At 30.6% G+C, this 22,311-nt stretch overlaps 1 protein-coding gene across 1 annotated transcript in view; it reads right to left on the reverse strand.

Annotated features, from left to right (window-relative positions):
* Positions 1-22,311, reverse strand: part of LOC143431684 (WD repeat-containing protein 37-like) — a 43,022-nt gene that overhangs the window by 6,185 nt on the left and 14,526 nt on the right. Inside the window, exon 6 of the mRNA XM_076908610.1 lies at positions 21,048-21,335. Within this exon, the coding sequence (XP_076764725.1) occupies positions 21,048-21,335 (288 nt within the window). The remainder of the gene's footprint in view (positions 1-21,047; positions 21,336-22,311) is intronic.

A 22,311-nucleotide genomic window follows, 5' to 3' on the forward strand; every position in this document is an offset into this window, starting at 1 on the left:
GCTTTGCTTTACATTAGCTTTGACTTAACTTAAGCTTTGCTTTACATTAGCTTTGACTTAACTTAAGCTTTGCTTTACATTAGCTTTGACTTAACTTAAGCTTTGCTTTACATTAGCTTTGACTTAACTTAAGCTTTGCTTTACATTAGCTTTGACTTAACTTAAGCTTTGCTTTACCCTAGCTCAAGCTTTGCTTTACCCTAGCTAAAGCTTTGCTTTACCCTAGCTAAAGCTTTGCTTTACCCTAGCTTAAGCTTTGCTTTACCCTACCTCAAGCTTTGCTTTACCTTAGCTTAAGCTTTGCTTTACCTTAGCTTTGACTTAACTTAAGCTTTGTTTTACCTTAGCTTAAGCTTTGTTTTACCATAGCTTTACCTTAGCTTAAGCTTTGTTTTACCATAGCTTTACCTTAGCTTAAGCTTTGCTTTACCTTAGCTTTGACTTAACTTAAGCTTTGCTTTACCCTAGCTCAAGCTTTGCTTTACCTTAGCTTAAGCTTTGCTTTACCTTAGCTTTGACTTAACTTAAGCTTTGTTTTACCTTAGCTTAAGCTTTGCTTTACCCTAGCTCAAGCTTTGCTTTACCTTAGCTTAAGCTTTGCTTTACCTTAGCTTTGACTTAACTTAAGCTTTGTTTTACCTTAGCTTAAGCTTTGTTTTACCTTAGCTTTGACTTAACTCAAGCTTTGCTTTACCTTAGCTTTGACTTAACTTAAGCTTTGCTTTACCTTATCTTAACTTTAACTTAGTTTAAGCTTTGATTTACCCCAGCTTTGCTTTAACTTAGCTCAGCATTGACCATAGAACACATACTAACCCAACTTACCATATCTCTGACTTAAACAGAGCATATACTAACATAAAACCACCAATGGTCTCTTAACAAGAGACCCAACTTACCAAAAACTATATGGATTCCCCAAAACTGACTCTACTACATCCCTCACCAAATTCTCAGGCTCATCCTCGTCCATGATACATTACAGTAGACTACATTTCTAAACTGTAATCGTTTGTGGTTAATGTAATAGAAGGATTTTGGTTCAAGTAGATGAAAAATTTACATAAAAACCACGCAATACTTAAAAATTGTACGACAACAGGTAGTACTAATAAAATAACGACTAATTGGCAACAAATTACCAACACTTCTGACGTGATAATCACCTAAAATATGCAATATTAATCGTAAAAAGCTGCTTGCAATTGTTGGAAGAAGTAAAAATGAATGAACACTATAATATTTAATGTTAAATAATATCAATAATAAAATTATTAGATAGAGAATTAATAATATTAGAATTAGAATATTTATGTCTATTTCCAGTAGAGATTTAAATATTCATTTAATAATTATAGATATAATTATAGATATAATTATTTTTAATTAATATGCTCGAAATATATGTATAAAGATTGTTTAGTCATTTTTATTTACAAAAAGTAATAAATAAATGTTTATACTGTCGATTAACACGAGTGGTATTTTTATTAAGTCGATGGTAAAGGAATATTGGCTTTTTTTATATGGTTCAAACTTTATCTCTGAAATTTTAATAAATTGTAAAATAAATATTGTCAGTATATATAGATCACTTTAAAAAAATATTAGGTGGATATAAAAAGAATGTTGGTTTTTATATGAACTTATCTTTGAAATTCTTGGAATACTGAGCAAAATGGCGTGAAAAATTCTTCTGAAAATTGTCTTAAGAGTTTGTACCAAAATTAAGCTTAAAAGCTGACTTAAAAGTTTCGAGAAAAATAAAAAACTATACAGTATTCGAAAACTTGAATTTTATGTGACTTTTTGACATAAAATTAAAGTCGATATTTTTTCTCAGTCAAAAGTTATAGCTTAAGTTATAATTACTGGAGCCTATTACCAGAATTATGCGCAAAAGATGACTTAAAAGTTTCGAGAAAAATAAAAAACTATACAGTACTCGAAAACTTGAATTTTATGTGATTTTTTGACATAAAATTAAAGTCGATATTTTTTCTCAATCAAAAGTTATAGCTTAAGTTATAATTACTGGAGCCTCTGTCAGAATTATGCGCAAAAGATGACTTAAAAGTTTCGAGAAAAATAAAAAACTATACAGTATTCGAAAACTTGAATTTTATGTGATTTTTTGACATAAAATTAAAGTCGATATTTTTTCTCAGTCAAAAGTTATAGCTTAAGTTATAATTACTGGAGCCTCTGTCAGAATTATGCATAAAAGCTGACTTAAAAGTTTCGAGAAAAATAAAAAACTATACAGTATTCGAAAACTTGAATTTTATGTGATTTTTTGACATAAAATTCAAGTCGATATTTTTTCTCTGTCAAAAGTTATAGCTTAAGTTATAATTACTGGAGCCTATACCAGAATTATGCGCAAAAGATGACTTAAAAGTTTCGAGAAAAATAAAAAACTGTACAGTATTCGAAAACTTGAATTTTATGTGATTTTTTGACATAAAATTCAAGTGGATATTTTTTCTCTGTCAAAAGTTATAGCTTAAGTTATAATTACTGGAGCCTCTGTCAGAATTATGCGCAAAAGATGACTTAAAAGTTTCGAGAAAAATAAAAAACTATACAGTATTCGAAAACTTGAATTTTATGTGATTTTTTGACATAAAATTCAAGTGGATATTTTTTCTCAGTCAAAAGTTATAGCTTAAGTTATAATTACTGGAGCCTCTGTCAGAATTATGCATAAAAGCTGACTTAAAAGTTTCGAGAAAAGTAAAAAGCGATACACTATTCGAAAGCTTAAATTTTTTATGATTTTTCAACGCAAAATTCCAGTGGATATCTTTCTTCAGTAAAAAGTTATAGCCACAGAAAGTTTTCACTAAACGCGTACTTTTGACTCCGTCCACTTTCGTTATTTGTAGGCTTATAAAAAAGTTACTCTGCCAATCGATGATCCACGTATAGATCTACAACTGTGCAAAGTTTGAACAAAATCGAAGAAAAATTCGGGGCGAAAATATAGTTTTTGGATTAATAATTCTTTAAAAAAAAGTAGTAGATTAAATACGAGCATTTATGAAAGTGAAATATCCTTATAAATATTAAATAATTATATACACGTGTGTATTACACAGTAATAATGTATTTTATGAACAAATAAGTAATGAAAATTTAAGTTGAACCTTAAATTCACTTTTAATTCAAAGTTCAACTTCAATTTTAAGTTCAATCATTCCTTCTAATATCATAATGTACAGAATATGCAGTAAAGCAATTAATTTTAAATTCAATCTTAATTTATAAATTTAATTTTAACTTTACATTTACTTTCAATTCAAGTCTTAATTTATAAATTTAACTTGACCTTTAAATTTACTGTTAATTCAAACCTTAATTTATAAACTTAACTTGAACTTTGAATTTACTTTTAATTCAAAGTTCAACAACAATTTTAAACACAATCACTCTTACTACCATAATGTATGGAATTTGTAAACCAATTAAGTTTTAATTCAATTTTAATTTATAAATTTAATTTTAACTTTACATTTACTTTCAATTCAAGTCTTAATTTATAAATTTAACTTGACCTTTAAATTTACTGTTAATTCAAATCTTAATTTATAAACTTATCTTGAACTTTGAATTTACTTTTAATTCAAAGTTCAACAATACTTTTAAACACAATCACTCTTACTACCATGATGTATGGAATTTGTAAACAATTAAGATTTAATTCAGTTTTTAATTTATAAATTTAACTCGAACTTTACATTTACTATTAATTCAAATTTTAATTTTATTATTTATTATTAATTATTTATTAATTTTTTTTTATTTTTATTTTATTTTTTAACTTGAACTTTGTATTTATTTTTAATTCAAATCTTAATTTATAAATTTAACTCGAATTTTAAATTTACGCAGATGAGAATCAACGACTGCACCTTTATTCGAAGTACAAAGCGTCAAACCCCAATTTTCGACAATATCATGAAGCTACATCCAGTTTTAAATATTCTGGAGATAAAATAGCCCTCAATTTGGATTTTCTGAGTAAGAGTAGGACTGAGTGAGGTCATCTTAGCAATAAATCCATGAATTTGTCCACTGGAATTGGCTCCACTGTCGAGCAACATGAATGTGCTTCTGCAAACACGACTTTGGCAGTGCCTGAAGTCACAGAAAAGGTCCTTTTGCTGTCCAAATCCGCTAAATTAGACGCAACAAGGAACTCAAGTCGAATTCAGTATTTTTAACCAAGTTTAAAGCAGAAAATCGCAAAATAGAAAACCCAAATATTAAGTTCTTTTTGTGGTTGCCATTCAGGACCAAAAAACAAACTTCCAGATCACTCTTTTATCGTCAATTATGTGGTCCTTAATTACCCTTTGTAAAGCCAAGAGAACAGAGTTCTTAACATTAGTAAAAAATGTACACAGTGTTTTTTGTTTAATGCAATATGGAAGACCAAAAAGTGCAATTCTCATCAAATTATGCTTCACTGCTTTACAAAAGGCAGTACGTCTAATAAAAACACTGCAAATGAGATTTGTGACGCTAATTGTGATCATTTTATTACTGTTTAGAAGGTTTAAAGCTGGGAATTTTGATCTGAAAGACGAAGAACGCAGTGGACGTCCATCCACACCGCTGATACTGACTTTATCAAGGTCTACTTCGATGAAAAACCAAGGTCTAGTGATTGTAAAACAGCAAATGCCATGAACAATCCACGAGCAACGATTCAAGAACGTTTAACAAAGCTTGGGCACGTTAATTGGTACAAAGTTTGGGTCCCACATCAACTGACAGAGCAATTTCCTGAATTGGACCTTGATATTTGCTTTTTGCTGATCCAATGCAACGAGAAAGAGCAATTTTGAAGAGGTTAATTACTGAAGATGAAGGCAGAGTCGAGAAAAGTGCGCTCCAACAATAGCAAAACCTGCATTTCAGCAGAAAAAAGTGCTGCGTTCAATTTTGTGGGACTGGAAGGGTAATTCTTAGTTACGAGTTACCTTCAGAAAGACAAACAATTGACAGTGAAAAATATTGCACACGATTAGAGAAACTTAAGGACGCCATTAGAACAAAAAGTGCTGAACTTTTGAGTAGATGTGGCGTTGTGTTTCGTTATGACAACAATGCAAGGTTTCAAGTTTCTTTAGCAGTGTGAAATGAACTTCCTGAGTTTCATTGAGGCATTTTGTTACATTCTCCTTACTTTTCAGACGTTGTACTTGAAAGCCTTTGTTTGTTATAGATCATAGCAAGTCGATGGTCAAAAATAGCCTAAAAATAGCAAATGAAGAGAATACTGAGGGGGAAGGAAATCAAACTGTTAAGAAGAAAGACTTAACTGCATTACAAATTGGCCAAAGTATCTCAATGTGCGAGTTCAACAGAAGTCTGATCAAAAACTGAAGAAAGCACAACAGTAAAGAACCCAACCCATACGGTTTATTAGAAAATCTGTCGACCAATATGACTTTTTGGAATCCAATCCACCTCAAACCACCTAAAACATCACCAAAATCAAATAATGGAACCAAATATAACGCGATGAAGGGGTCCACCCAGCCAAATTGTGGATTCAGTTCATCCCAATCCTACGTGGAAAAGGTAAAAACGGAGTAGTGTAGACCGAATATACCCTATTTTGATGAAGAAAGAATGGATTTGCAGCTCCACGCGAGGAAAACCAACTATTTTTCATCACCAGACTGACTTACACGGAGCCAGATAATGAATTCGTGAATAGAAACTGTAGAATCAGAAACAACGTTCATATTTGCAGAGACGAACACAACTAATTCACGACAAACGACCCACAACAGGTCCACAGTACGTTTATATACTATTAACCTTGGCAAATTGGTCCACAGTTTCACATTGGTCCACAAATGATCCACAGCAGATTGCATCGCGAATCTATTGGATACACATTTATACTATTAACCTCTGAGAATAACTCATAATATTGCGATACCTGAAAACAGAGTCGAAATAACTACTTTTTGAGGACAGAAACATGGAATTATTCTAATAGACCGACCACATATAATTAAATCAAACGAAAAATGAGATTTGGTATTCGACCAACAGCATATGAACATAGGTTCAACAATCGAAAACATAACGTACAACATTAAATTAAAGGCAGTACCCATTAGAGTAATCACATTGATTTATCTCATCTGGTAGAAACATTACAACACACCCCTAAAACAATGAGTAACGTTAAATTAGGTGAATCCACAATAAGAGCTATACACAAATGTGCGAGTAAAATACTAAATGACTCCATTAATAGTGCAACAGACGAAAGAAATAGAAGAGCATCGTATTCAAGAAATAGTATTGCAATAAAGAAGACGGAACAGGCTCTCGTACTTTGGATTAAAGATTTAACTAAAAAACGAATCGCCATTCAGAAAGATTTAATTAAAGAAAAAGCTAGACAGTATCTCAACCAGCTGAAGGATTCAGAACCATCTAGTTATCCTAGTCATCCTGTTTAAAAAATCTGAAGTTCTCTGCGAGCAATGGCTGGTTTACTGGATTTTTATGACGATATGCACTTCACAATGTGAAAATACAAGGCGAGGTAGCATGCACTGATGAAACAGCTGCTAAGAATTGTGCCCATAATTATGAAAGTGGTCTAAGTCAATTGTAATAAAAATATTTCTTAATTTATTCGAATGCAATTCATGAAATATCTCGAAACAAGAAATATATGACTTAGACCAGTTTCATAATTATGGGCACATATATAGTTGCAATCTTAATTTTATAAAAACCATCACTGCATAAATTTAAGGAAATGCCAGACATCTTACAAATACTCTACAAACAGTGTTTCAATGTTGGTCTTTGGTACGATTTTAAACAATTGTGGCTAATTATATGAATTTTGACTGTCGTCTTGTAAATAAAATACTAATGAAAGATTTTGACCAATTGTAGCACGCATGAAGCATATTAAAATCCTTATGGCATCGCCATTAATATACATTATTATAAACTTGAAAAGGAACACAAGTGGTTTTAAAGCTGCCAAAAATCAAATTACACTCCTTTGCAGTAACGCATTTGATGCAAAACTATTAAAACCACTTATTATAAATGAAGTTTTACACCCACGTGTGCTAAAAGGCATAAATTTAGCTGAATATCAAATACATTTCATGACCAATAAAAAAGCATGGGTCGCATCAGCTGTTTTTACAACATTGTTCAACGATTGCTTCGTAGCAGAAGTTGAAAAATACATGACAATACACGTAGCAACGTACAAAAAGCAGTGAATTATGTAATGTGCATTTCAATAACACTTCTCTATGTTTACAAAGAAAAACTGAATGCTTTCAAAATTTTCTACGTGCAATTTAATTATTAATTTTGTTTGGAAGCACTTGTTCATGTATTTTGCAAATAATTGACGTACTTTCTGAGTGCGACCTTTAATGCGATCGCTCACAGTGTTAGAAAATAAAATTTTCTGTAATACGTGCAAAGTTGTTTATTACATGCAAGTATTAGTAAAATTTCCAAATATTTTTTTGCACGATTTCTTATCGTGCAGTCCCTATTCACTGCAGAAAAACAGGTTTTACTGTATATGTCATCAATTTGCCACTCAGTGGATTTCATAAATACCAAAAAAATAGACTATTGGACAGAAGAAACTAAATAAAAGCCATCCTGTATGATTATACTGTTGATTACACTGTTAAATGGGCTCAGTCGACAATTGGGACAAGGTTGTATCGATTGTACAGTCAATTTGGAAAACAATCAAGTGGCACAAGATATTTTTTCTGCATCTTCTGGACGTGTCAATATGGAATGCGTATTGTCAATGTAAGTTTCAGAAAAAAAAACGTAATAATGCGAGCGTTTCATCTTACATTACTGAAAGAAATTTCAAGAAAATACGAGGATATGAATAGTAATATTAATTATTTAAATATAGAGTGGACACCAAAAGTGTTTAGAATTACAGAGAAACATTTTCCATCCTACTGTAAATCTAAAAATTCCAAAAAAGCGTTACGAAATTGCATAACAACATTTTTTAACCTATTGCAAATCTAAAAATTCTGTAAATTGCCTTACGAAATTGTATAATAACATTTTCCATCCTACTGTAAATCTAAAAATTCCAAAAAAGCGTTACGAAATTGCATAATAACATTTTCCATCCTACTGCAAATCTAAAAATTCCCAAAAAACCTTAAGAAATTGCATAATAACATTTTTCAACCTATTGCAAATCTAAAAATTCTGTAAATTGCCTTACGAAACTGTATAATGACATTTTCCATCCTACTGCAAATCTAAAAATTCCAAAAAAACCTTAAGAAATTGCATAATAACATTTTTTAACCTATTGCAAATCTAAAAATTCTGTAAATTGCCTTACGAAATTGCATAGTAACATTTTCCATCCTACTGTAAACCTAAAAATTCTAAAAAATCGTTACGAAATTGCATAGTAACATTTTCCATCCTACTGTAAATCTAAAAATTCCAAAAAAGCGTTACGAAATTGCATAATAACATTTTCCATCCTACTGCAAATCTAAAAATTCCCAAAAAACCTTAAGAAATTGCATAATAACATTTTTCAACCTATTGCAAATCTAAAAATTCTGTAAATTGCCTTACGAAACTGTATAATGACATTTTCCATCCTACTGCAAATCTAAAAATTCCAAAAAAACCTTAAGAAATTGCATAACATTTTTCAACCTATTGCAAATCTAAAAATTCAGTAAATTGCCTTACGAAATTGTATAATAACATTTTCCATCCTACTTCAAATCTAAAAATTCCAAAAAATCGTAACGAAATTGCATAACATTTTCCATCCTACTGCAAATCTAAAAATTCCCAAAAAACCTTAAGAAATTGCATAATAACATTTTTCAACCTATTGCAAATCTAAAAATTCTGTAAATTGCCTTACGAAACTGTATAATAACATTTTCCATCCTACTGCAAATCTAAAAATTCCAAAAAAACCTTAAGAAATTGCATAATAACATTTTTTAACCTATTGCAAATCTAAAAATTCTGTAAATTGCCTTACGAAATTGTATAATAACATTTTCCATCCTACTTCAAATCTAAAAATTCCAAAAAATCGTAACGAAATTGCATAATAACATTTCTCATCCTACTGCAAATCTAAAAATTCCAAAAAAGCCTTACAAAATAGTATAATAATATTTTCCATCCTACTTCAAATCTAAAAATTGCAAAAATGCGTTAAAAAATTATACAGTTTGTTTCAAAAACGATACAAGGCTAAGATTTCGTTACAAATGTGAAAATTGTGACGTAGTTTTACGTGTTATGCACCATGTTTCAAAATATATCATACTTAATTATATTATTAATTATTAAAGTGAATTGCTATACTCAAAGTATGTGTAATGTACATTTTTAAGAAATTAGGATTTTGACGTTTGACTTGACGTGTTTTGTTTTTGACATAAGCTCGTTTACAGTCGTACTGTCCATTGCCAAAGTCGCATTTCAACAAAATAGATTTTCTCGAAAGTGTTGCATTTTCTTGTTTGATTTCAGTTTTGTTGCGATTTGAATCCAAACGATATTCGCATAATTTTTTTGTACGACTATAAAGTTGGTAATAATTCTGCAAATGCAGTAAGCAACATAAACCAAGCTTTTGGGGAGAATACAGTTAGTTAATGAACGAAAAGTGCAGCGTTGGTTTGAAAAATTTAGGTCTTGCGTTGCATGCACTTCATTGTTTCGAAAGATATACAGTTGAAAACTACTAATTCTCATTCACTTAACTAAGTATTCATTTATAAATTGCATATATAATTGATTCATTATCTACTTTGAAGTAACAAATTATTTTTGTCAACTGATCAATTGATCATGATTGCATCTTAGAAGACTTAAAATTACTGTTTGTACCTAAACATTGTTTATTATTTCACAATTCCTTTTGTTGCACTGAAATATGTGAGTCATGAAAGGTGCACATTTTGCGCCAGTTGTTTAGGTACACGGTTGAACAATTGAAGACACCATCATTTTTCCACAGAAAATGGTGGCTTAACCCCTTGGCCTATAATCATGAGTCTAAATCGTGGTAAATAATTTGTATCATAAGCAGAAGCCAGAAGTCTAACTCGTGGTAAACAATTTGTGCCTTAAGCAGAACCCATAAGTCTTACTCGTGGTAAACATTTTGTGCCATAAACGAAAACCACAAGACTAGTTCGTGGTAAACACAATTTGTGCCATAAGCAGAACCCATAAGTCTTACTCGTGGTAAACAATTTGTGCCACAAACGAAAACCACAAGACTGGTTCGTGGTAAACACAATTTGTGGCATAAGCAGAACCCAAAAGTGTAATTCGTGGTAAACAATTTGTGCCATAAACGAAAACCACAAGACTAGTTCGTGGTAAACACAATTTGTGGCATAAGCAGAACCCAAAAGTGTAACTCGTGGTAAACAATTTGTGCCATAAGTGAAAACCACGAATCTGACTCGTGGTCAGGAATTTATGCATTCAATTCTGCGAATTTATGCGTCAAACCAACGACGTTATTTATTACTTCACAATTCCTTTTTTATAATTATATATATCATTATTTATTTCTTATAATAATTTACATTTTGCGCCAGTTAAAGCAGAAAGCAGAACAGTTTTTTGTTTACTATAGATTTTCTTGTTTATCATAGCTCGCACAATTGGCAGATATCGTGCAGGCCAAGGAGTTAAGCGTCGAGACTCATTTGGAAACTGTAATCTGATACATGAGTGCATATAGTATAGAATTCGTATGGTTCCTTGCTGTGGTAGCTGAGAGCAGAAATGCGACCACAAATGGTTCATTCTTATCGTAGATTTCACTGCAGAGCCCAATGTTTTTAGCATAATCACTCATAAGTTGCTTAAGATGCAACATTGGCAATTTAAGTGGCAGCAGAAACAGTTTTTTTGGTGATACCAACAATTAATTCGTATATTTTGTACAAAACTGTACAGCACAATAAAAATGAGAAAGCACTGACGCATTTGCAGTATCGACAAATTTTAGTCTCTCACCTCGTAGATTTTTGTCAGCAGAGAACAAAAGTTTCTACAGGATTGCAGACGTTAAACAAGTGATTACTGTGATAGTTGCAAAAATTACTCTTAAGATGCAATATTGGCAATTTAAGTTGTAGCAGAAACAGTTTTTTTTTTTTTAAGGAATGCAGACACCAATAATTAATTCGTACATTCTGTGTAATTGTAAAAAAAAATAAACTGTTTGTTTTTAAGGAATGGAGACACTAATAATTAATTCGTGCATTCTGTGTAAAACTGTACAGCACAATAAAAATGAGAAAGCACTGATGCATTTGCAGTATCGACAAATTTTAGTCTCTCACCTCGTAGATTTTTGTCAGCAGAGAGCAAAAGTTTCTACAGGATTGCAGACGTTAAACAAGTGATTACTGTGACAGTTGCAAAAATTACTTTTAAGATGCAACATTGGCAATTTAAGTTGTAGCAGAAACAGTTTTTTTTTTTTTTTTAAGGAATGCAGACACCAATAATTAATTCGTACATTCTGTGTAATTGTAAAAAAAAATAAACTGTTTGTTTTTAAGGAATGGAGACACTAATAAGTAATTCGTGCATTCTGTGTAAAACTGTACAGCACAATAAAAATGAGAAAGCACTGATGCATTTGCAGTATCGAGAAATTTCACTTTCTCAAGTCGTAGATTTCTGTCAGGAGAGAACAAGAGTTTCTACATCGATTTCTGAAATCAGATTGAACGGAAAACTTCAGTTAATGAGGAAAGGTTCAAAGAGGGACTGTGTTTTGTGTTTTACAAGGGAAAACAAGAGGATTGCAGACGTTAAACGAGTGATTACTGTGACAGTTGCAAAAATTGCTCTTCAGATACAACAGTGGCAATTTATTGTAGAATTAAAATACAGACTTGAGAGTTTCGATACACTTGCAAAACAATGCAAAACAATTGTAAATTCTTATTTGAAAAACAGTAGAAGCATTATTTCCACTCAGAGAAACCTCCAATGTAACTGTGGATTCTGAATTTTACTTTTGACTTGCAAACTTGCACTTATTACATCAATAAATGTAACTGTGATTTCTGAATCTTACTCTTAACTTGCAAACTTGCACTTATTGAATCAATAAAGGGAACTGTGGACTTTCAATCTTACTCTTAACTTGCAAACTTGCACTTATTGAATCAATAAAGGGAACTGTAGATTCTGAATCTTACTCTTAACTTGCGAATTTGAACTTATTGCAACAATAAAAGTATCTGTGGATTCCAAATCTTACTCGTAACTTGCAAATTTGCACTTATTGCAAGAATAAAAGTAACTGTGGATTATAAATCTTACTTTTCACTTGCAAACTTGCAAATATTGCATCAATAAAGGTAACTGTGGATTCTGAATTTTACTTTTAACTTGCAAACTTATGCTTACTGCATCAACAAAGGTAAATGTGGATTCTGAATCTTACCCTCAACTTGCAATTTTGTACTTGTAGCATTAATAAAGGTAATTGTGAATTCTGAAACTTACTCTTAACTTGCAAACTTGCACTTATTGCAACAATAAAAGTATCTGTGGATTCCAAATCTTACTCTTAACTTGCAAATTTGCACTTATTGCAACAATAAAAGTATCTGTGGATTCCAAATCTTACTCTTAACTTGCAAATTTGCACTTATTGCATCAATAAAGGTAACTGTGGGTTCTTAACTGTGGGTTCTAAAGTTTCATTCCACATGCAATTACATCTCGAGAACTCTAAATCCACCTAAAATGAATTAATTCATAACAGAAAAGGAATTATTAGCAATGTTATGAACAATAAAACGACTTGGTAATATTTATTAGGACGATAATTTAGGATTAGAAAGGATTATCAAGCTTTGAAATGATTGCATAACTGCAAAGACCCTTCGACACGACTAATTAAATAAAAAATAAGATCAGAAGAATACAACTAAGAAATTGAATACACGAAAGGAAAAACACAGCAGTAAACGCACTTTGTAGAATTCAAACAATAACAAAAATAGAGAAATTATTCATTACTTTCTTTCTGTCGTCCACAGAGTGACAATTAAGACAATCCTTATTCATCTTTTGCAGCACCAAAGATGGGTGAATAATTGCTATAAAACGTAGAGGAAGGTGAATAACAAAGAAAAACTGCGTTACGTGATCGAAATGAATGCGATCACCCCTCAGTTAAATTCTAAAAATCAACAAAGCATCCTGAAACGAACAAAGTGCATAAAACCAAAACCAAAGCGTCAGATTCGACCACAGATTTGGAGGACGAAGCATTACAGAAGAAAATGACCAGAAACATATCTTTGGATATAGAAAGCGATATTAACATGTTTAAAAAGTGCACTTCTCCAGAAACAAAAGTACAGAATCAGGTAGAAAATTATGCATCGACTTACGCAACTCTTACAGTGCCAAATACACAAAATTGCACGTCGATTTATGCACAAAACGTAATCGTACACTTTCAAACACACAAAATTAAAAAATCGATACGTACATTCAACAAACATTCATCAGTTCGACAAATTACCAACACACACACAAATATGACAGTCACATAAACGTCCACTGCAATAGAAAAATCGTATTGCGTGCTCAACAGTATGGAAGAGACAAAAATGCAAATAAGGTTCATAAAAATCCAAATTTGTTGTGCCATTTAACAACATTTCTCTATAAGTGTTTACAGAAGAGTGCAGGAAGACAAAAATGCAAATAAGGTTCATAAAAATCCAAATTTGTTGTGCCATTTTACAACATTTTTCTGTAAATGTTTACAGAAGAGTGCAGGAAGACAAAAATGCAAATAAGGTTTATAAATCTCCAAATTTGTTGTGCCATTTAACAATATTTCTCTATAAATGTTTATAGAAGAGTCCAGGAAGCTATTTACGCACTAAATACAAGGGATTAGCGAGCATGAGACATGGAAAATTTATCCTAGATTTCACTTCGGAGCGTCGAAGCGTTAATTCGATGCGACAGTGCTGATGAACATTGTTCGCAGAGATTGCAAATGCAAACAAACGAAGAACAGAGTTATTTATGTTAAGAAATAGCATTACAAACATTTAATACGCATATTTGTGCTTGCATAGGATGAGTATCTCCAACAATTAGGCAGCTTCGACGCCAAAGAAGTAATTGCCATGGCAATGAAAGACATTGCATGAAAGAAATTCGTCGCACCCCTTCTGGTACAGCAACGAAAGAGACATAGCAGCATTAGCTGATAGACGAGTGACATTTACAATATACAGCACGTATTAATTTTCTTTTGCCTTCATACCTTGTTTCTATATTTTATTGCAATTAATGAAAGCTCACTGCTTCCTCCTTTCAGAAGCTGCACGTTCAAACAATTGTTTTCCAAAGAATATCAGGAGAGATTTTCAAGAATATGCACAGCAGGCTCTGGGAGCTTGTAAAGAAAGATACAGAGAAGGAGCAGAACGATATGGACCACTTTCTGTCCATTTTTTGAATAGAGTTGAAGCTGACACAGAGAAAACTTAAGATGCACATTTTATTTCTGAACGAAAACACTCTCAATAGCGGAAAATTTTTTTAAATAACGTCATATTTCACTATTTTTTGAACGAAGTGAAATATATTCCACTGGATGACCCAATTTTTCTGCTTACTCTGATGAATTATGCTATGGCGACACTTTAGATTCTGAACTGAGTACTTTAAAGTCAAGCAATGAGACAGAATATGACTTTGATAAAAGAGAACATAGCAAATCCATAATCACAAGCAGATCTGTGAAACAAGACAGCGTTTCCAAGTGTCTACGTATCAAAGTAATCGAGTTCTAACGTTTTATGTAACGCCAAAGTGCTTCTCAGTTCATTTTATGGTGCATGCATTAATTACAGAGCAAGGGGTTTCTAATTTTGTAGAGGATTCGACATCCAAACGCTTCTACGACAACTGCATCTTTGCGCAAGATTTAAGAGTCGTCAATTGCTTCAAAAGGGAATTAACTGCTGACCAATATCGAAACGCACGGTAGAGTCCATCAAGAACACCCAAAACATCTTGAAAGAAGAGGATTCGACGTCCAAACGCTTCTACGACACAAGTGCAAGCAATAAAACGAATATTCAACCGAGACAACAAACCAAAAAGAACTAGCGTCAATGCTAAATCCTTGAAACGTGCAATTTTTTGGATCCCACTTTGGAGAATCGATATTGTAAATTGCATATTAAGAATTTGCACAACACGCAGCAAATCTCGTTCGAAAAGATACAATTTTATTGCTGTTTTAGTCGTCTGGTCCACGAAATCGTCGAGCAACTTCCTTATGGAGGACATAATTAATAACAAATTGTCTCACACTCTTGAATTAAAAATAAGAACGCTGTCACTTACAGAGCGACATTGCTTATTACGTGCAGATGAAACGAGTTTGAAGGCTCATTTATTTCATAATGTAACACACGATGAAGTAGTTGGATTTGAAAATTATGGGGGCAACCAGATATCCAAAACTGCAAAAGGTTGTTTAGTGATAATGGCACGTAGGTATTGCAGGTAATTGGAAACAGGCAATTTACTTTTGTTTCGTAGAGTCTGAATGTCCTAGCAATGTATTAAAAAATGTAATATTTAGTGCAAGAACTAAATTAAATGGTTACGATGCTATAATGCAAGCATCAATTACAGACAAGAGATATTTCATTTTGTACAATTGTCGAGTGATTTAGGCATATCCATTGAAAATTCCACTTTCTCAATTAATGAACAGAATGTAGCTTGTATGTTTGATACGCCACACTTAATGAAGGCGACACGAAGCAATTGAGGGAAACATAATTTTCAAATTAATGATAAAATTGCCTCGTGCTCGCATATTATCCAATTTTATCAGTAAACAATTGATTAAATCAGCTCCAAAACTATCAAAAGCGCACAAAGAGTCGATGAACTTATACGATCGAGAAATGACACTGAAATACGCTGTACAAGCATTTAGTAACCATGTAATGGCAGAATTGACCATTTTGACAAACTATTTGATATTTTAAATTCGTCGACCACAACTAATTCTAAGGAACATTGCATAAAGTCTTTGTTGAAAGTAAAAGACAGATTTTTTACGCAAATCATTGCTATTTTTACATAATATAAAAGTAATTGGTAGCAATGATAAACGCATACAAGATTGCGAGAATTTTTGCATAAGTCATTGCCACTTTTAACTGCTGGCAGATAACAATTAATAGCGTTATTTATCTTTGAGAAGTATTAAAAGTCATAACTTTCCATATTTGCAACCACGCAGATTAAATCAAGATTGCATCGAGAATTTTTCTCGATGAATTCGTCAACAATGTGGTAATTGCATCAACCCAACACCTGTACAATTTATGCGTGCATTCAAAAAACTCTTTAGTATGAAGATTGTGGAACATTCAGAAAATGAAAATTGTACAAATGATTTTGATGAAATATTAAATGTCGTTGACACATTCAATTCTATAGAGTCGACAACCAAGAAACAATAAAGGATGTTGAAACGAGAACATTAATATCAAAACCAAGAATCATTGCAGGCAATAATCGCCAAAACTGATACGATTTTAAATTCCACAAACATCCTTTGGAGAATTCTGAAATGGTACAACGTGGCACTTTAAGTCTTAATCATTCTTTCTGCAAATTAATATCCATCGAGTTTCTCTTTCTAGAATTAAAATACAGACACACGTTTGCAAAACAATGCAAAACAATTGTAAGTTCTTATCTGAAAAACAGTAGAAGCATTATTTCCACTCAGAGAAACCTCCAACGACATTTTAATACCTCACATTTCTTCTAATTACTCTAATATTGTAACTTGTAGCCAAATTTTAAGAGACATAGTCTACAGAAGACGCAAAATGGGGTTCTAGGTATTAAAAAAGTTGTTATTAAGCAACAAGAACGTTAAAACTAAGACATTATTTGCAGTCAAGCATCAAACGACGATTACTGTAAAGCATTCTAAAGCAATATCTCCAGATCCGTCAAGTTGGCAACAATTAAGTCCAGAAAACTTCAACCAATGATCTCTTCTTTTAATATGACTGAAGAAAGATTAAATCAAGATTGCATTGAGAATTTCTTTGGATCAATTCAACGAGAAGACAGTAATTGCATTAATTCAACGCCTGTACAATTCATGCGAGCCTTTAAACAATTTTTTAGTATGAAATTTATGGGACATTGCAAGCTCAGAGTTGTACAAATGATTTTGATGAAATATTAAATGTCGTCGACACATTAAATTCTACAGAGTTTAGACAAGCGTCCAATTTTAAGCATTTGGAGACACAATTAACGCACAATGGATCTGCAAGAAGCAAATGCATTCGAGTACGTGTGCGGCTATTTAAAAAAACAAATGTTTAGACACGCATTCTTGTAAAACACGTACACAGAATTTGTAAATAAAAACAAGACTGCGTTAGATGAAACTACGTTACATTGTTCCTTCACAGCTGATGAAAAACATCGAGAAGGCAATACTTTTGGCAATTTATTGCGCAATTAATCTGCCAGAATCAAATGCATTCGAATACGTGCGCGGTTATTTAAGAAAAATGCATTCTTGCAATTTATGTGTACAATTTGTAAATAAAAAACAAGATTACATTATATTCTTCCTTTTTACCTGATGAAAATCAGGAAGACTGTAGTATTTGGAACTTTGAATACGACAAGCAATCAGTTTTGTGTTTGTATTAAAAAATTAGAGGAAATATTCGTTAAAAATATTCGAGAGCAAGTGTTCTCACAAAAATATTGCTTGGTTATTTATTTCATTTATAATTCATTCAAATTTCCCAATAATTTATTTTAATAATATTATATTTCCATATATGCATATATTACGCATTAGAGAGACATAATAAAGCATAGAAAAATAGTAAGGGAAACGATAGAATATTATTAACTATTTTACATTTATAAGTTTTTTTTTCAACCATTGTTCTCTTTTTTTTTATAATAAATTGCGACGCGTTAATGTCACGAGTTAAGAATTTAGAGAACGACTGTTTTCATAACAAATATTGGTGGTTATTTATTTCATTTAGCGTAAAATGATAAAGTTTGAACGATTGTGTTCAAATTTTCCATTTATTTTTTTTTTTTTTTATAAAATTATACTTTGATACGCTTTGCGACTTTATAAGTTCGTCGCCATTATAAAAGTACGTATTTAATTTAATATACGTATAAACGCGTATTAGAGAAATTTGTTGTATCATTCTTGTTCGAATAGCAAATTACAGAAATTAATATTCCAGAAAGCAATTTTAAGAATGGTAGAAAGTATTTTTTTTCATGCAGAAAAAGTTGATAATTGAATTTATAATAATTCCAAATATTATTATTAATTTAATAATATTAAAATAATGTTGAAAATAAAACTTTTGAATAATTAAAAATTGAACATTTATCGATCTCCTTCGAATATTAAATTAAATTAGAAATTAGAAATTCAGAAAGCAATTTTGAGAAAGATAGAAAAGTTTTTTTTGTCTTTTTTATACAGAAAAATTAGGCAATTGAATTTTTAATGCTTCTAAATATTATTATTAATTTATAATATAAAATAATCTTGGAAATAAAACTTTTGAATAATTAAAAATTGAACATTTATCTATCTTCTTGGAATATTAAATTAAATTAGAAATTAATATTTTGCAAAGCAATTTTAAGAATGGTAGAAAGTACTTTTTTTCATGCAGAAAAAGTTGATAATTGAATTTATAATAATTCTAAATATTATTATTAATTTAATAATATTAAAATAATGTTGAAAATAAAACTTCTGAATAAATAAAAACTGAACACTTATCGATCTCCTTCGAATATTAAATTAAATTAGAAATTAGTAATTCAGAAAGCAATTTTAAGAAAGATAGAAAAGTGTTTTTTGTCCTTTTTATACAGAAAAGTTAGGTAATTGAATTTTTAATGCTTCTAAATATTATTATTAATTTATAATGTAAAATAATCTTGGAAATAAAACTTTTGAATAATTAAAAATTGAACATTTATCTATCTTCTTGGAATATTAAATTAAATTAGAAATTAATATTTTGCAAAGCAATTTTAAGAATGGTAGAAAGTACTTTTTTTCATGCAGAAAAAGTTGATAATTGAATTTATAATAATTCTAAATATTATTATTAATTTAATAATATTAAAATAATGTTGAAAATAAAACTTCTGAATAAATAAAAACTGAACACTTATCGATCTCCTTCGAATATTAAATTAAATTAGAAATTAGAAATTCAGAAAGCAATTTTGAGAAAGATAGAAAAGTGTTTTTTGTCTTTTTTATACAGAAAAATTAGGCAATTGAATTTTTAATGCTTCTAAATATTATTATTAATTTATAATATAAAATAATCTTGGAAATAAAACTTTTGAATAATTAAAAATTGCACATTTATCGATCTTCTTGGAATATTAAATTAAATTAGAAATTAATATTTTACAAAGCAATTTTAAGAAAGGTAGAAAAGTATTTCTTTTTATACAGAAAAATTAGTTAATTAGATTTGTAATACTTCTAAATATTATTATTAATTTAATAATATTGAAATAATATTGAAAATATTTACATTTATCTATCTTCTTGGAATATTAAATTAAATTAGAAATTAGTATTACAGAAAGCAATTGTAAGAAAGGTAGAAAAGTATTTCTTTTTCGTTTTTATACAGAAAAATTACGTAATTGAATTTTTAATGCTTCTAAATATTATTATTAATTTATAAAATTAAAATAGCGTTGAAAGTACAATTTTTGAATAATTAAAAATTGTTATATTTGTTAGAATAATAAATTACATAACAAGTCAATATTTTTACCAATAACTTTGAAGATAAAAACATTTCAATAATTAAAGATAAAACACTTATCAAACTTCTTACAATATCAAAATTACGTAAATTAATATTTTTATTAATAACTTTGGAAATTAAACTATTCGATTAACTAAAAATTGTTATTTTTCTTGGAATATCAAGTTACGTAAATTAATATTTTTATTAATAACTTTGGAAATTAAACTATTCGATTAACTAAAAATTGTTATTTTTCTTGGAATATCAAATTACGTAAATTAATATTTTTATTAATAACTTTGGAAATTAAACTATTCGATTAACTAAAAATTGTTATTTTTCTTGGAACATCAAATTACGTAAATTAATATTTTTATTAATAACTTTGGAAATTAAACTATTCGATTAATTATAAATTGTTACTCTTCTTGAAATATCAAATTACAAAAGTTAATATTTTTATCAATAACGTTAGAAATTAAACTATTCGATTAATTAAAAATTGTTATTTTTCTTGGAATATCAAATTCCAAAAGTTAATATTTTTCTCAATGTCTTTCAAAATAGAAAAACATTTCAATAATCAATAATGAAACATTCATCATTCTTCTTGAAATGAAAAATGACAAAACTTCATATTTTTATCAATGAGTTTCAAAATAGAACATTTCAATAATTAAAGATGAAACATTTGTCACGCTTTTTGAAATAAAAGATTACAAGACTTCATATTTTTATCAATGAATTTCAAAATAGAACATTTCGATAATTAAAGATGAAACATTTGTCACCCTTTTTGACATAAAAAATTACAAAATTCACATTTGTATCCATAACTTTCAAAATAAAAACATTCCAATAATAATAGATGAAATATTTATCAAGCTTTTTGAAATAAAAACATTCCAATAATTACAGATGAAATATTTATCAAGCTTTTTGAAATAAAAAATTTTTAAATTCATATTTGAATCCATAACTTTCAAAATAAAAAAAATTCAATAATCAGAAATGAAACATTCCTGATTCTTCTGAAAATAAAAAATTACAAAACCCAATATCCTTCATTGCAAGTACCACAAACAATTAAACAATAACGAACGTACTTACTCAGTGTGCGCTTGGAAAACGGAAACGGAGTGAATCGGCTCCCGGAAGTCCCACAAACGGAAGGTGCTGTCCTTGCTGGAGGTAACGCAAAGTCTTTGCGTGTGATGAGTCGACACGTGAGAAAGTTCCTGGTCGTGTCCGCACAAAGTATGAATAATTTCTCCAGTCTCCACGTCGTAGAAATTCGCAGTTCTGTCCCAGGAAGCTGTGACTACCTGTTCCGCGTCAGGTAGCCAATCAGCGGCCATAACAACGCCTGCATGGCCCAACAGCTCTCGAACAGGGGTTCTGAAACATTTCAGAACTGTTATTTCTCAACGTTTAATTTAATATTGCTGTAGTTGAAGAGTTAACTTCGACAGAGAATGATCCTCGACGATTTGTATTTCTTATAATAAATTATATTTTGGTAACTGGTGGGGAGTGTTATAATTAATGACACTTTTGACAAGGTTTTGGTAGATGTGCCTTATGATGTTTCGTATTTTTTAAATGACGTCTGTAGCCGTCAGATCCTTGGCGATCAATACTCAAATGACGGTTACAGCCGTCGTGTGTATTTTAACAGACGTAAATGACGTCTATAGCCGTCGGAACCTTGGCGAGAAGTGAACACAAATGACGGTTATAGCCGTCAGATCCTTGGCGATAAGTGAACACAAATGACGGTTATAGCCGTCAGATCCTTGGCGATCAATGCGCAAATGACGGTTATAGCCGTCGTGCATATTTTAATCAATAAAGGAAGAAGCTTGAAACTTGAGGCTTCAATATTGAAATTTGAGACTTGAAGCTTCAACTCTCAAGCTTGAAATTTGAGGCTTCAATATTCAAGCTTGAGAGATTTGGAGCTTCAACTGTCAAGTTTGAAGACTTGAAGCCTCGAACTTGAAATTTTCAACCTAAAGCTTCAGCTTTCAAGTTTGAAACTTGAGGCTTCAATATTGAAACTTGAGACATGAAGCTTCAACTCTTAAGCTTGAAACTTGAGGCTTCAATATTGAAACTTGAGACTCGAAGCTTCAACTTTCAAACTTGAAATTTGAAGCTTGAAAGTTGAAATTTCAAACTTGAAGCCTTCAACTCTCAAGCTTGAAACTTGAGGCTTCAATATTGAAACTTGAGACATGAAGCTTCAACTTTCAAGCTTGAAACTTTAACACTTTGACTAAATGACGTTTATAGCCGTCAAATCCTAGGCGATATGTACGCAAATGACGGTCATAGCCGTCGCGCATATTTTAATCAAGAAAAAAAGAACAGC

Source organism: Xylocopa sonorina, unplaced genomic scaffold (assembly GCF_050948175.1).
Source record: "Xylocopa sonorina isolate GNS202 unplaced genomic scaffold, iyXylSono1_principal scaffold0014, whole genome shotgun sequence".
NCBI classification, from domain to species: Eukaryota; Metazoa; Arthropoda; class Insecta; order Hymenoptera; family Apidae; genus Xylocopa; species Xylocopa sonorina.